Source organism: Patiria miniata, unplaced genomic scaffold (genome assembly GCF_015706575.1).
Source record: "Patiria miniata isolate m_02_andy unplaced genomic scaffold, ASM1570657v1 HiC_scaffold_23, whole genome shotgun sequence".
Classification (NCBI taxonomy): domain Eukaryota; kingdom Metazoa; phylum Echinodermata; class Asteroidea; order Valvatida; family Asterinidae; genus Patiria; species Patiria miniata.
Genome location: NW_024037062.1, coordinates 5203431 through 5218869, shown reverse-complemented (window position 1 = coordinate 5218869; position 15439 = coordinate 5203431). Strand labels below are relative to the sequence as shown.

The 15439-nt window shown below is 41.8% G+C and overlaps 1 protein-coding gene across 2 annotated transcripts in view; it reads right to left on the bottom strand.

Annotated features, from left to right (window-relative positions):
- Positions 1 to 1427, bottom strand: part of LOC119731231 (sushi, von Willebrand factor type A, EGF and pentraxin domain-containing protein 1-like) — a 131834-nt gene extending 130407 nt beyond the window's left edge. For both annotated transcript variants that reach the window (XM_038204319.1, XM_038204320.1), the window contains exon 1: positions 1269 to 1427. In XM_038204319.1, coding sequence (XP_038060247.1) covers positions 1269 to 1329 — 61 coding nt within the window. In that variant the 5' untranslated portion in view covers positions 1330 to 1427. The remainder of the gene's footprint in view (positions 1 to 1268) is intronic.
- Positions 1428 to 15439: the final 14012 nt, after the last annotated feature.

The window sequence follows — 15439 nt, the reverse complement described above, 5'->3', positions numbered from 1 at the left end:
ATAAAAATTGTAGCCTACAATAATGATTCTATTGCTCAGAATACATGTAGCCGATTCAATTACTCGAAACTTAAAGCTTTAAAAGATGATCTTTTGCTCAAATTGGTTTTAGTGGTCAGAATTTGCCTCAGATCACACCACAGAAATTGCTTTTCTATAACTGCATGTCTCCCCAACTATATCCCCCATTTACATTTAACTCCCCACATTTCATCCCCAACACTACGCCCTACCCGATCTATGATCGGGTAAATCAGCTTGTTAATAATAGTTATCCTACCCTCGGGCCTCGACCCGCGTCTATAACTGCCGCGGCATAATAGTCAACTGGCATCACGAGATATTCCGCCTTAACACCATTTAATTTTTGTGTATTATTTCCGGTGTAGCGTGAATATCCGACTCCATGAAATGTGGACTCATTGGTAGTAATGCGCACGCGTGAGTACGACACTACGCTATTTTTAGGATCGTTTCCGGAGAGTGACCTGTCACGTGCGAGGGATCAACCAATAATAGAGAAATAGGGGTCCGATTTTCATAGGAGTCGGATATTCATGTGACACCGGAACATAATTGCTCAAAATCTGAAGTATAGTCCAACTAAGCTATTAAAGCTAGTAGCTACTAACAGTTTGAGAAAAGAGAGAAAACGTAAGCAGCAGCGCACACATTGTTAGGTCTTATAACTGGATATCATAGCTAATGCACGTACAAAAATTGCTCTATATGGTACATACAATAAAGTCTATCTGCGCGCCCAACCGCTGGCCCCCTATAACTTCTATGTATTTCCTCCATAAACCAAACCACATCATTCCAAGCAGAATAAATTTGCAGGGTAGGCCTACATCTTTACTTTGAGCAAGGTTTCGATAATCGGTTTCAGTTTCTTTTCAGGGTAATTGCTAATGACCCTACGTACGTACGGGGTTTTAATAAGATTAAGCCATAAAACAATTCAATTATCGAATGTCGTATACTTCCGGGAACATGGGGAACGTGTGATTGGGTTTGCCTGCATCCCAACTTACAAGCTGGGCCATTCGATCACTTCAGTTGGTATTAACTGTTTTCTTTCCTGATCCTTCATCAACAGATACATTTGACCTGCCCACAGCATTTCTTACCTCCATGCCCACAATGACTCTTTTCTCGATCTATTGTTTCTACATAGAAAACTCAACCTTCCATAACCTAGTCAACAAACGACATATAAAAGCCATTATTAAGGTTACAAGAATAAAACATTACAAAACACAGCTTACCTGCAGGAGCTATCAAGAGAAGCAGAATCAACGACGCGATGATCAGTGTCTTCAAATCCATCTCCTGACACTCGTTAGGATACAGCTATGGCTGCGCATTTATTCACGGGGCGCAGACACTTGCTTGCACCTCACCGCTGGAATCTCTTCAAGCCTACAACTGCCCAACAATTTCAAGAGTTGCCCCGCACCGAGTCCTCGCGTTGATCTCGTGACTATTGGAAGAATGCCAAGGCGTCCCCGCTGACGAAAGGGGATTTTCCCGGCCGAGTTGGGCAAGGGATGTGAGGTAACTGGCCCGCCATCTAATTGGTTCAAAGATGTCACGTGTTTCGCCTGGATCACCCGGCCTAAAAGTACTCCGGAAGCCCTTCGTGCACATTAGGCAAAATGATTGTTTTCCATACCATATTACAAGAATTCAATGTCGATCCGGGTCATACATAGCAAATAAACATGTCTGGCTTTGGAAATCCCCTTGCTTTTACTTCTGTTCGACACGGCACTGCCGGTTTGGGCCATTGTCTACATGTATATGCATCATATTTCAATCATTGAATTTTGTCAACAAAAGATTGGCGCCACATAACATGTAAGCGACAATCTATTGCATAGAGCAAGCAGGTCCCGGCACGCTGGCCTATCAAGTATTATTTCACAATGTAGGAAGTATGCCTTGAAAGAGATATATTATGGCCTGAAATTCCCGAAACTTGTATGTTTTGGACTCTGTTTACATATCCTATTTCAAAGGTCTGGTTAAAAGGAAACTAACCTAATGTCGCACTGTTCCTGAGAAAAGACGAAATATCCCGGTTGTTTACTTCTGACGCGGCGGAGGATTTGTGCCATATGCATATCAATCTCGTCCCCAGAGCTTACTTTATTTCCAACTAGGTTTCCAGTAGTAAGCCCTGGATAGGAAACTTTGTTCCTGTATCCTGATTGGATACCGCAATTGGCTAGAAATGGATTTTTATCGTGTACTTGGTGTTGTTATTCAAAACGTGCAGTACGTATTTTCGCGATCATTCGTCCACGCCTTCTCGACAATACTCATTTCCCTTCCAATTTGTTCATATTAATATGAAATGTGTTACTGCATGTTGTCTCGATAAGATCGTAACAGTTTAATTAAAATAAATCGTGTTTTCGTAACTCACGCCATGCTCGCGCTGCGACGAATTGACTCTGTTTTTACCCCAGACACCGCATACAAAAACAAGCACTAATGTAACGCACATGCAGGCACCAGACTGTTCCTCATTTGCATACGTGTTCAAAAATCCTGCACATGCAAAATAATGATCCAATACCAGGGTGAGAGAGCAGGTAGTGATGGGCGCGTACTGCTCAATACCCTGGGGACAAGGTTGTTTGCATACGTATTTCCAGCCGTGTCCATTCAATGTACGGTAGACGTTGTGTGTGTACGTGACACATAATACACACATCACCAATACACTTTTTTTCGGGGATTTCAGGACGAAGTGCCCCTTTTCAGAGTGGACGTTTACGGCTCTTTCCAATCACTGACCATTTGTAAATGATCCGTGTTCCAATAGTAACATCTTTTCGTTTAAAACGCGTTTTGTAGCCCAAATGGGCGCCCTCCAGGACGCAATGTCCCTTATATACAAGGCTGAAGCATGATGAAACTTACTGTTGTTGTTGTGGTCTCTCGTGTGGTCTCCTTAAGTCACAAACTACACAGCCATTTGTCCCCATTATTTTATAAACAAGACAAGACAAGCTTAGTAAAGCTGGTCCCAGAGCGTGCAAAATGATGTTCAAACATGGAGGAACCTATTCCTCTATGATTCAAATGATTCAAAGTGGCTATTCACTGGAAGCCTTTTCATGCATCTGGTCTATCTACACAGTGGGCCGGATTAGCCCATTCATTGGCGTAACGGGGTTATCGCTATACGATAACATTACCCGATGTAACGGTCTCAGTTATCCGGTGGCCTGATCTCTCCGGAATTTCGATTAATAAAAAACTGAACATGTACATGTACATGCACTTGCATGTACATGTACTTGAACACCATGTACATGTGTGTCTAGTTCAGTGATGGCGTGAAGTTGTCGGTCTTCCTCTTTTGCACTGGTGACCTTCAGTTTTCTTGTGTTTTGCCAGCTGATATGCTGTTGGGGAATGACAGGTTGCAGTTTTGGAAGCAACGAAGATGACCGTGGTTTTGTCGTTTTCTGGATGAGGTGGATGACATGTGACATACGAGGTTGTGCCTGTCACGTGAGGTAGCTGAGAAACAAATTCGCTCGTAACCCCCCCCCCCCCCCCCCGCCCTGTTTGCAGGGCGGGGGGTACGAGCGAAAGGAAACATCAGGTTTAGGCAGACATCACATCACAGGCTGCGGTCCTTGTAGTCTTGGAGTCAAGTGGTTGAATAGTCCAGTTTTTATAGCGATTGGATACACGTAGGCCTACATGACGTACATGTTTCATTTCTCGTCTGAAAATGAAAATTGTCGGTTTGTGTATTATGAATATGCATGGGCGTCGCCAGGATTTTTTTCTAGAGCGGGGCAAAATTTGTTTTGCAAAAAAATGCTTGTATTTGTCTTTACTTCCATTTTGCTCCTTGAACCATGTGTACATTATTATGCAGTCACTGTGTTTACTAATGATGATACAAATGTAGAAACATATACTGACAGATAGGTCGAGCCTCTAAAAAGATACCGATCTGACACTGTCATAACTTTGTCTATTGTAGATGTATGAAACGTATCTGAGATGATTCGTTTAGGTTCGATCTTGAAACACAAAACAAATTCATATTAATTTCTTCCTTTTAATGAAAAACCACAACCGAGCTATGCTAAGTTGAACAACTTTTCCAGTTCATATAGTTTGTGCTGCACGTTTTGTTTGAACACTTGGTAATATCTCTCTACTTGGGTTTTCTAGACGGTATTTGTGTCTTGTATACAGAATGGTGCCTCCCGGTTGAATTCACACACACACCTGACCTTTTCTGGTGCACGTGCCGAAAAAAGACGCGGCGCGTCATTTTTCGGCACTCGCGATTTCCACGCAAAACGCCGTGATTGCGCACAATCTCTGAAGAACGTTACGTCACAGACGTGGGTCGTAGGTCTCTCTGTCTTCGCCAGCAGAGTCTTTGCCAATATCTACGATCTGCCCCCCCCCCCCCCCCCCCCCCGTCTGTAAGAATTGAAGGACGTACAATACACCAGTTTTGTGTAGACGAGTTCATAACGAAATGTTCGGCATTTCATAATTTGGACCAAATAAATTATTGAACGTGTACATGCTAACACGTTGAATTTTAAAACCCATTACCCATAAACTTAAAGTAAAATATTTTATTAGACTTTAAATAATTTGAAATAACTTAAGAATAATTGAAGATGTTTAAACCATTTGAAAATAGTCACTGAATCCGAATTAAATTACAACACAAAATATATGATATAACAAAATATTATCAAGAAATTTCGATATTCATTCGTTTATACATTAACCTGAACATTAATTATTTCAACCATAAGAAATACATTTCAACATTCACGATTCGAAGCCCTTATTTTCAAAACAAAATACATAAATATCATATTTGTTATACCATTAGTATGGCTCCCTTGCATGGATTGCACTTCCTCCAACGAAGGAACGTCGGGGTGCTTTGTGACTGCATTTTCCAACCTCATACAAAAGCTGATGCTCTATTTCGGATACTTCTAAGTACATTTGTCCATCTTTACGGTTTTACTGAATCAACTTTTTTTTATATGATGGAATTTTTATTAATATAGATCGTTGGTTATTAATATACACACGTTTTAAATGTATCTTTTCTTTATTTATTTTGTCCATTTTATGCAGAAATAATTAGCAATCCAGCAAAGAAATTGCAATATTAAGACTCCAAAATATAACATTCGTTCAAGGAAGGAAATACTGAAGTAGGAGACGGACATAACTTTTTATGTGACTTTTTTTTTATCCATTTCCAGTAAGTAATTATCCGCGTTATTTCGTAATTTGCAAAATAACCACAAATTTGTGGCATTTTCACCATAATTCACCGTATAGGAAGCGTTTGTTCTGAAGTTAGTTGCATTAAAAGATCTGTCATATTTATCAGTCTTGTACCCATGGCTTTCGTCTTAATAGAAATACCATTTTAATTTCGAGGCCATAATAGTAAATGTTTACCAAAAACAAAAACACAAAAATGGTAAAAAGAGTGACTTTTTTATACATTTCTTTAAAAAAAGATTCGTCATGTTGTATCCCCTATAACACTGCATGAATCTGGATAGAGGTATCTCTTTTTTTCCAGTCTAATGCTCTTTAAAACAAAAATGGTTCAGATGTATAGTTTAGTATCCATATGGAAGGTTATTATTTCGTTGACGATATATTGATTTTGGCTACAATGACTCAGCCTTCGGTTCAGTTTTACTGGCAGCAAAAAATATCCAATTTCTGTCCACGTCAACCTGTTGCGAAAGCTTAAAAAATGCCGGTTTTCCCCCGGATGTGTTCCGCAATCCATATCTTTCTAGAATTTTCTCAGCCACGGAATTTCTCACATCTGGAAATTCCCAGGCAGTTAGCATTCCTACAAAACAAAGGTCCTTTTTGTGCCATCGTTGCGCAAACATTTTTTCCCCAGTTTATTTATGGCGTGGTTTTTGTCTACTATTGCTTGTATCACGTTGGTATCACGCGCTGAGCTCATGCCTTTCGTCCAATCAGCGAACGCCAAGTATATGGCGCCACTGCGCACTTGAACTCCGGAGTGATAAATCATGCATTTGGCGCCAAACAAAATAATGGTTCTCGCAACCACATATCAAAAAAATTATCATCTTTATTCCAAAAAAGAGCAAAAGAATTAGTTAGATACCTAGAATTTGGGGTATAATAAAAAATCTATGCTAACACACTTTGCCTTTGAAGAAATGAATAATCTGAATCCGACATTGATACAGCATTAAAGACACAGATTTGTCTCATGCAAAAACGGAAACAATTTCAATTTCTTAAAAACACTTTTCACGTAAACTCACAATACTTGACTGCATTGAAGTTGCTGTTTTTGACATTTACTGTTTAAATGCCAAAACTGACGCAAATCAAAAAAAAATTGAAAAAGATTGAACGCGCCGAATTGCGCAAAAATAGTCTGGTTCCCCGACCTGACAATTTCCCCCGACGTCTACACGTCTAAATTGTAGGTCAGGCAGCCTCCGTGGCTAAAAAGAAACATGACGACATTGACGGCCCTTTTTTAAAGCTCGACTTCGTTTCCGAATTCGCTTTATCACATAAAGCTTTTAATGTTCCGATAATTGTTTTAAAAATAAATCGCTTGCTTCATATATCATACAGTTTAATACTTCTGTAAAAAAAACATTGACTAATTTTAACCTGGAATCTTCAATGTTGGACACCCAAACAGCACTGTTAGCAGGCGGAGCCGAATTGAGGCCAAGCCGCGTTTTGGAAAATGCCGGTAACGGTCGTCAAATTCAAACTAGTGCACGACGCAGCAAAAAGTTTGCCCCTCGTATACGATCCGAGTGCAAAATCGTCGTTGAATTTCAAGTTTTCTAAATAAAAGCAATGGATATTAATTATCAACTAGTTTTTTTTAGTTTTTAATAAGCAATTAGCAGTTAATAAAACATATATTATACTCGGAAATACTCTGACACTATCCGATTGTCGACGAAATGAATTCGGCAAACTCCGGTAACTTTCGGAAAAAGGAGGAATTCCTCCCGTTTTAGTCACGTGATGTAAATTGTAATACATTGTATTACCGGAGGCTACCTGACCTAAGATTCATCAGGAATAGTCGGAACCTTTTGGTCTGGGAACCAGACTACGCAAAACGATGATCAACAAAATGTAGTGGAACAAAACGGAGCATTTAATATCGCTTTTTAGGCCCTAATTGATCGTGGACTAATGCTGTCTCTGAAAAGCCAATCACAAATTTGATTGAGGAAATAAAATAATTGGAAATCACAAGTTCATGGGGAATATTTCGTTTCCTTTACAGTGTTCCATTTCCGTGTATGTTCAGCCATGATAGCCTGGCCATAGAGAGGTCTGTTTACTCATGGGCTGGCGTGATGTGGTTCAAAATAGCAGCCAAAAAGGTTAGGGAAACTACCCTCGATGAGCAATAGGCATACAAGTTGGCAATATTTATGACGAACAAAAGCCCAAGTTCACGTAATCATAAAGTGGGTTCATCCCCATGGCAACGGCATTGATATTATAATTAAAGAATGAACCCGGCAGACCCAGACGTCACAAATACCTGATTTATTCCGAACCATCTCGAGTGCTTCCTCCCGCCGGATTGCGTCAACATGCCATAAACATCAGCGGGAGGGTGCATAATGAGAACAGCCAAAACATTCGACACCTTTGGAGCTGTGTGACACAGTGAGAAATTTTGGAATCATAATGGCGTCAACGATACTTGCTGGGGAGCTCTTGCGTACGACTTTCTGTACTTTGGTACTGTTGTTTCCAGGACAATTGTGTGTACGGTAACCCGACGTACCCAGATTTTTAAAGAGGAAATTGCCGACCTCAAACTTGTTAGTGCCATATTTGGCAACTATATGTGCGTTATTAGTTTAATTACACAAATGAACAGGTTAATTAAACATAGTACCATTGAAGGTACCTAAAAGTAAACATAACAGCATAGAAGACCGACAGACGAACAGAAAATGTTACAAAATAAACATATTTGTCTGGATAATTTTTTAGGGCGTTACCGGCAAGTTAACACAAACCTGGTGTCAAATAAATCATGGGAGTTACTTTTCTTTGACTTTTCATACAAGTTAACATAAACTTTAACTGTATGACCTGCAGTGGCGTAGCCAGGGGGGGGGGGGGGGGCCGTGGGGGGCGACAGCCCCCCCCCCCAGTCGCCTCCCCCACTGAGATTTTGAGTTTCTGAAAAAATTATCATTGATCTACATGACGCCCCCATGAAATGTTCCCCCCCCCCCCCCCCCCCCACTGAAAAATTCCTGGCTACGCCACTGACAGTACATACAGGGGACGAGGTTGGAAAAGAAACACGCATTGCGATATCGGAACGCTTGCGCGTAGTTCAGACAAGTCAAGAGATCTATCTTTCTTTCTTTTTCTTTTTTTTCTTTTTTCCATGGAAAGTGAATTTCGATTTTCAATTATTTAGCTTGACCCACCCACCCACAATTTGGAAAAAAGATCGAAATTTTAAAACATTGAAAATTCTGAATGGCCCCTTAATACCCTCGCAGGCTCAGTAATCCGCAGGGCTGCATTACCGGCACACTCACGCAAAAAGTGGTTCAGCCCAACCTCGTCCCCAGGGTGTCGAACAGTACGCGCCCATCACTACCTGCTCTCTCACCCTGGTATTGGATCATTTGCATGTGCAAGATTTTTGAACATGTATGCAAATAAGGAATAGTCTGGTGCCTGGATATGCGTTACATTAGCGTTTGTTTTTGTATGCAGCGTCTGGGGTAAAAACAGAGTCAATTCGTCGCAGCGCGAGCATGGCGTGAGTTACAAAAACACGATTTTTCAAATTAAACTGTTACGATTTTATCGAGACAACATGCAGTATTATATTTCATATTAATATGACCATATTGGAAAGGAAATTAGTATTTTCGAGAAGGCATGGACAAATGATCGCGAAAACACGTACTGCACGTTGTGAATAATAACACCAAGTACACGATAAAAATCCATTACTGGCCAATTGCGGTATCGAATCAGGATACAGGAAGAAAGTTTCCTATCCAGGGTTTACTTTTGGAAACCAGGTTGGAAATAAAGTAAGCCCTGAGGACGAGGTTGGGTTCGGCCAGCTTTCTATACAAAACCTTATTGGCTCGTGGTTTTGTGCGTAAACCTTATCAGTCAGCCGATCACGCTCAATTGACTTCGGCAAAACCGCAAGTCCCATCATAAAGAATGAGTTAACTGGACCATTTTTTTCCAAGAGTGTGTTTCTAATGAGTAATGGCTGATGGGCTTTAAAAACTGAGAACTTTTGCAAATGGGAAAGACACTTTGGAAACATCCAATCAGTTTGGACATTATGCTTCATGAATTTCTGAAGAAACGAGCATTTTTAAACAGTATTTAATTACTATAGGTTTTCTCGGTCAATTTCGGCCAATGAGCAGCCAATTTAATTTTCGTGCATTCGAATTGAAGCTGTTTTGACTCTCCAGTTGTTACTGCGTTTCAAATTCAGAATTCGGCCATTCAATTTCGTTTTGAGACATTCAAATTTCTTTAGCACTGTGTTCAATTTATCATATCTCATTCTTTTTCGTGACACACAATCATCATTCAATTTAGCAAAGCTGGTTCGACTGGAGATTTTACTGATTTATTTTTTTTCAATTTCGTAAAGAGGCAATCAATTTTGCTTAAAGAGAATTCAAATAAGTACGACTAAAGAAATACGAATAAACAGATAAACTGTACTAGGCAACTGTTTCGTATCTTCACTTTAATTCAGGCAAACCTTGTTTTCTTTATTTATGCTTCCAGTAGACTTTACATGGGGCCAATGAGGTTTTTTCTTCTTCTTTGTTTTCTTCTTCATTCTTTTTTTTTTGGGGGGGGGGATCTTTATTGTTTAACTGACCAAGACCTAATTTTGTATTGTGTTTGAATGGGGTGTTTCTTTATGTTTTTCCTGGTTTTTTTATTGTTCATGTTGTTTCTTCCTCAACCATCAATCTGTTGGCGTGCCAGACATCTTGGCATATATGTTTGGGTATGGTTGTACCACTGCATGCACTTCACTTGGGTGATGGCATCAACGCTCTGGATGGCTGCTTGTTGAAGGAGATCGCACCTCCACTGCTGCATGTTCATTCCTGCTTGCTGGGCAGCCTGTCTGTCTCCGACACGTTGTTGCCACTCAGGTAACCCAAGGATGCGTTTAACTGCAGCCTTGAATGCAGAGTGTGCCATCTCCGTGCTGTTCAGGAATGGGAGTAGGGAGGGAGGTGCTTCAGCTGGATCATTGGGTTGGCACCTTCAGGGAGTTGGGCTCGCACGTGAGGCCTCGCATTGTCGTATATGAGGTAAATGGGTTCGTCGTCTGGGAAAACTGCATCACACTCTTGAATTGTGTCCTCAAGAAACTCCTCGAATCTCTCTCGCGTCACAGTTTCGAATTCGATTCGGTGGTGCACCAAGCCTATTTCACTAGAAGCAGCGAAGGTGACATTGCAATTTCTCCCTCGTTGTCTGTCGACGACTCGTCTTGCAGCGATCCCTCGTGGAGCTCTACCCTGGGAGCGTCGAGTCCAGACGTTATAACATGTCTCGTCAATGAAGACTAGATGCGCCAGAACACCATGCTGCAGGAACCACTCACCATACTGGACGCGTTGATCAAGAACTTCAGGGGAATTTCTTGCATCAGGGACGTCCTCCACTAGTTTCAGTGTAATCATCATCCCATCCAAGGCCCTGGCTAAGGTGGCAGTAGAAACCTGGGGCTTCTCTGGCAGATGCTCACTCAAACTAGCCTTCATTTGTTGACGTGTCAAGACGGGATTAGCGTCAAGGATGCCTTGCAGATGGTTTCGCATGTCATCATCCATCTTGCTGTGGGTTGCTCCTCCTCTTGCCAGCGTCTCTCGCCTACCAGTCCTCAAATATGTTGCAACAATTGATCTGGCTGTGAACTTGTTGATGTTCAAATTGACCGCAAGCTGAAGGTAGTCTTGCTCGTTTCCCTCGAAGGCCTCAATCAACCTTTCTCGATCTACCTGGGCCACTCTAGCGTAGCGACCACGAGCTGCCATTTCTAGAAATATGCGTGTAAAACTGTAGCGAAAGCTCGTCTTCGAAGTACATCGGCAAAGTGACTCAAGTGCCAAAAAGTGAACCGTATTTATGCCTTCAACATTCTTAAGGAAACAAAAATTTAACAAAGCGTTTTTTAGATTGCACAAATTCCAGAAATGACTGCCCAAAAATGAATTTGAATGACTAAACACACGCCTCAAAAACAAAAAGCTCCTGCGAATTTGAATGCTGCTTTGTTGAATTGTTGAATTGCATGATTATTTTGTTAAATCAAATGACGCAACAGTACATTTGACTGGTCATAAAACGAAATCGAATGACCCTTTTCAGTAGCATTTGATTTCGCGCGAAATAGAATAGCGTAGTGGTTAAATTGGCTGCTCATTTGCCGAAATTGACCGAGAAAACCTATATTACGGTGTGGTGGTGGGGGGGGGGGGCTAGGCAGAAGATATATATCAGAATGGCGCAATAAGACCGACAGCGGGCGCAATAATTTCGATTAGGGTTTCAAAAATTTCTACGCGAGCCGTTTGCATAAAAAGTGACCCCACAATTTTTTTGTAAAAACCGAGACCGTCTAGTTTAATAATAGGTCGAATCGGGCTAATATAGCCGAGGATCATCTCCCTAGCTTTTGGGCTATTATCTAAGAGCAGATTTGATAAAATGAGGGTCCAAAAATGGGTCCTAATTGCACGAGAAAATGTAGGGATTGGTAAATTTGGCAGTAGGCTCAGCCTTGCTGCGACGGGCTTCGAAGCTTGTTGATGGGCTTTTAAAAAGAACTTTTGCAAATGGGAAAGACACTTTGGAAACATCCAATCAGTTTGGATATTATGCTTCATGAATTTCTGAATAAAGGAGCACATTTTTAAACAGTATTTAATTACTATTTTTTTTCGGTGTGGTGGTGGGGGGGGGGGGGGGCTAGACAGAAGATATATCAGAATGGCGCGATAAGACCGACAGCGGGCGCAATAATTTTGATTAGGGTTTCAAACATTTCTACGCGAGTCGTTTGCATAAAAAGTGACCCCACAATTTTTTGTAAAAACTGAGACATTCTAGTTTAAAAATAGTGCGAATAAAGCCGAGGATCATCTCCCTAGCTTTTGGGCTATTATCTAAGAGCAGATTTGATAAAATCAGGGTCCAAAATGGGTCCTGTTTGCCCGAAAAAATGTAGGGCATTGGTAAATTTGGCAGTATACAGGCTCAGCCTTGATGCGACGGGCTTCGAAGCTTGTTGCCAGTGGACTTTCCAATGAATGCATGGGCGTGGGGGGGGGGGGGGGGGGGGGCAAGGGGGCGCTTGCCCCCCCCCCCGGAAAAAGGGGGGAGGGGAAAAGAAAAGCCCATGGATTATGAAAGGGCCGTGTCCGAGACGGCTTCTGCAGCTATATACGGCTATACGTTATTCATCTATGGTCTATGTCAGCATGTTCCCGCTATGTAGTATAATCGATGAACACCAAGTTAACAGCGCAAGACAGATTCGGACGCGGTTAAGTTTGAGGTTTAACATCAACTTTTAATGCGAGTTGATTTGGCAATTTACCATAGACAACTTACCTCTCCAAATTTTTTCAAATAAACCACAAATTTATTGTGCTCATTCAGTGGGGCTATAGTATCGTGTCTTTGGCAAACCGATGTCGTAGGTGATGAACATAATCTTCGACACAGGACCGCAAGTACTTTACCCGTAACCAAAGCAACTTTACCCGTAACCAATGGAGAGCTGAAAAAAGGGTTAGGCCTACACAAACAACAACCGGCCTCAGTCTTGTGTTCCTCTGTCGACACGCTGGAAGACTTCAAAACTGACGAACATGCCTGACCCACCCAGATCAGAATCTTTCGCTCTCTGGAGGCCGCCATGTTGATTAATAGGTCAGCTGACTTTTTTTGTTTTGGCCCAGTAGCAGTCTTTGACACATTTCTGCCTAAGATTGTAATGACATACAGCCTGTAAGCTCCGATTGGCTTGCGGACGAGGTCGCTTTTTTATCAGACGTTCGCTCGCAGGCTCCCGGCGGACTCTCCGTCGAACCATGGGCGAACCATGGCGGATCCGGAATCAGTCGAACAGATTCAGCGGCTCGGCCTAAACGCTACTCTGTGCCAGAAACATCAACTGCCAACAAAATAATTGCTGGCCTTAAATAAGCGGTTTTGGCTCCGAAGGGGAGAGTGCAGGATACAGTCATGTGCAACAAGTACAATTGTTATACCACGGTGATACATTGCGAATTGGTATTTGCCCATCATCAATCACGTTTGTGGATGTTTATTGGTCAGTAAGCTACGGGGCACGTGATCGTCCACTTAATAAACACCCGTAGACTATTTTCGTTTTGTTTTAGAGCTATAAAGTATGGCGTCCTGAAGCAGCGTAGATTACATAACATGCATACCTATTTTATGTAAATTTATGCAGCATAAAGAAGACGTTGACAAAACTCAAAAGGGTGAAAAAAATCACATCTTCGCGTTACCTGACGGTGACTGTTCCCCGGTCGTCGGTGGCCCGAGGGGTACTGTAGGTGACTACACGACGGCCGTCTGCCTCGCTAGTGGTGTAGGTGACGGGTCCCGGGCATGTTGAACCAAAAGACGGCGGGGTGGTGTCTGGTATTTGGTAAACATATTTAGTCTAAATCAAGCAAACTTGGGTGCTGGCTGGGCAGAAAAGGTTAGGGTTGATAATGCAGTAAAACGTTCTGTCATTTTGACACCGTCCACCACCACACTGTCTGCTGCCAATCCCTATAGGGTGCAATTCATTCGCTATGAGTTCACACAATAGCCTACCCACAATGCCACACAATGCACCCGCCATTCTGCCTCTTTTCTTGAGTAAAATTTTGGCCGTATCCAAATGACTGTCTTGGCTACGGCTTGCAATTACACACGCGCCAGTGGAAGAACGCCAAACGTACCAATTTATGATGGTACTGGATAAATCTTATGGAGAACTTTGTACATGAAAACCCATAGACAATTTTGTGACAAAAGTGGGATCCTGTAAACAGGAGAATAGCCAATCAACAGCCACAAATTTTAACCAATTACTTACATAATGTTGCACACTGTGCTGTGTCTAACCTAAGTAATATTTACAAATACAATCGTAATGGCAGGAGCCTGCAGCAGCCGCCATTGCTCGGGCAGAGGACGAGGAATTCGCCCTTGTAGTTGAGGGCAACCAAAAGGTTGTCCGCAAATCCTCTGCCCTGCAGCGCAAAAAGATCGACACATTTGATAAGTGGGACTCCTCTTTCCATACCTTTATGGCCATTTTTGTGCAAAAACATCCGCAGCGTGCCCCCGAATTGTTAAAGTACGCCGAAACTGTTAGGCTTGCTGTCCGCCAGTTTCCAGGGTTCGACAATACGATGAGCAATTTCGCCTGCCACAATAGCAATAAGAGACCTTGTTCTGCGACACTTGACAAGGCCTGGCTATGGGCCAATGAGAAGTAGGGTTGGTTATTTACATTCTAGAGGTAGAAAGTTTAGGCGGGAAGGAAAAATTGCTATGCAGTCACTGAAGAAACAACTTGTATAGTCAATTTTACCTCACAGATTTTAATTCTCCGCCACCTTCCCCTCCTCCTCCATTCCTTCTCCAATTTTCGAAGCGGATAAAATACCCCATGGTTCATTAATGATATTTTACTCCCGCCATTACGATTTTGTAAATAATACTTGGGTTAGACACAGCACAGTGTGCAACATTATGTAAGTAATTTGATGGGTAGTTTTGCTGTCAACATGTCTTCCCCTGAGTCAGTGCAACAGGGGAGGATTAGCCGTTCCTTCTTCTGTGAGTGCAAGCGAAGAAAGAACGGTGCATGCATGGACAATCTTTTTGTGGACTTAATTGGCGCGTCATACAATGAATGAACATACATGTACTAAGCTTTGTGGTGATATGAAGTTTCCTGGCACTTTCTTAATAAATTTTCAGTTCGGCCTATCGAAAATAGGTCATATATTGCATTGATGATTGAGACGGTGGTGCTCCGAGTCAAATAGTGCTTGGAGCTGCCCTTGGGCCTTGGCAAAAAACTTGGCATCTCTGTAAAGCGTATGCGTGGGTGGTAACGTTGGCAGGAATCGGCGGGAATCCTAACTATCAGTCAAATTTTATTTAACAAATTCACTTTTTGGTGTTTTTTGGTCAAATTTACTGATCATAATTTCCAAACAGTAAATTTGTTTAACATTTTGAATATTTCATTTTCTAATTTGGTAAGAACCAAATAGGTAAGAACTGCAGGCAGTAACAAGTTGACTTT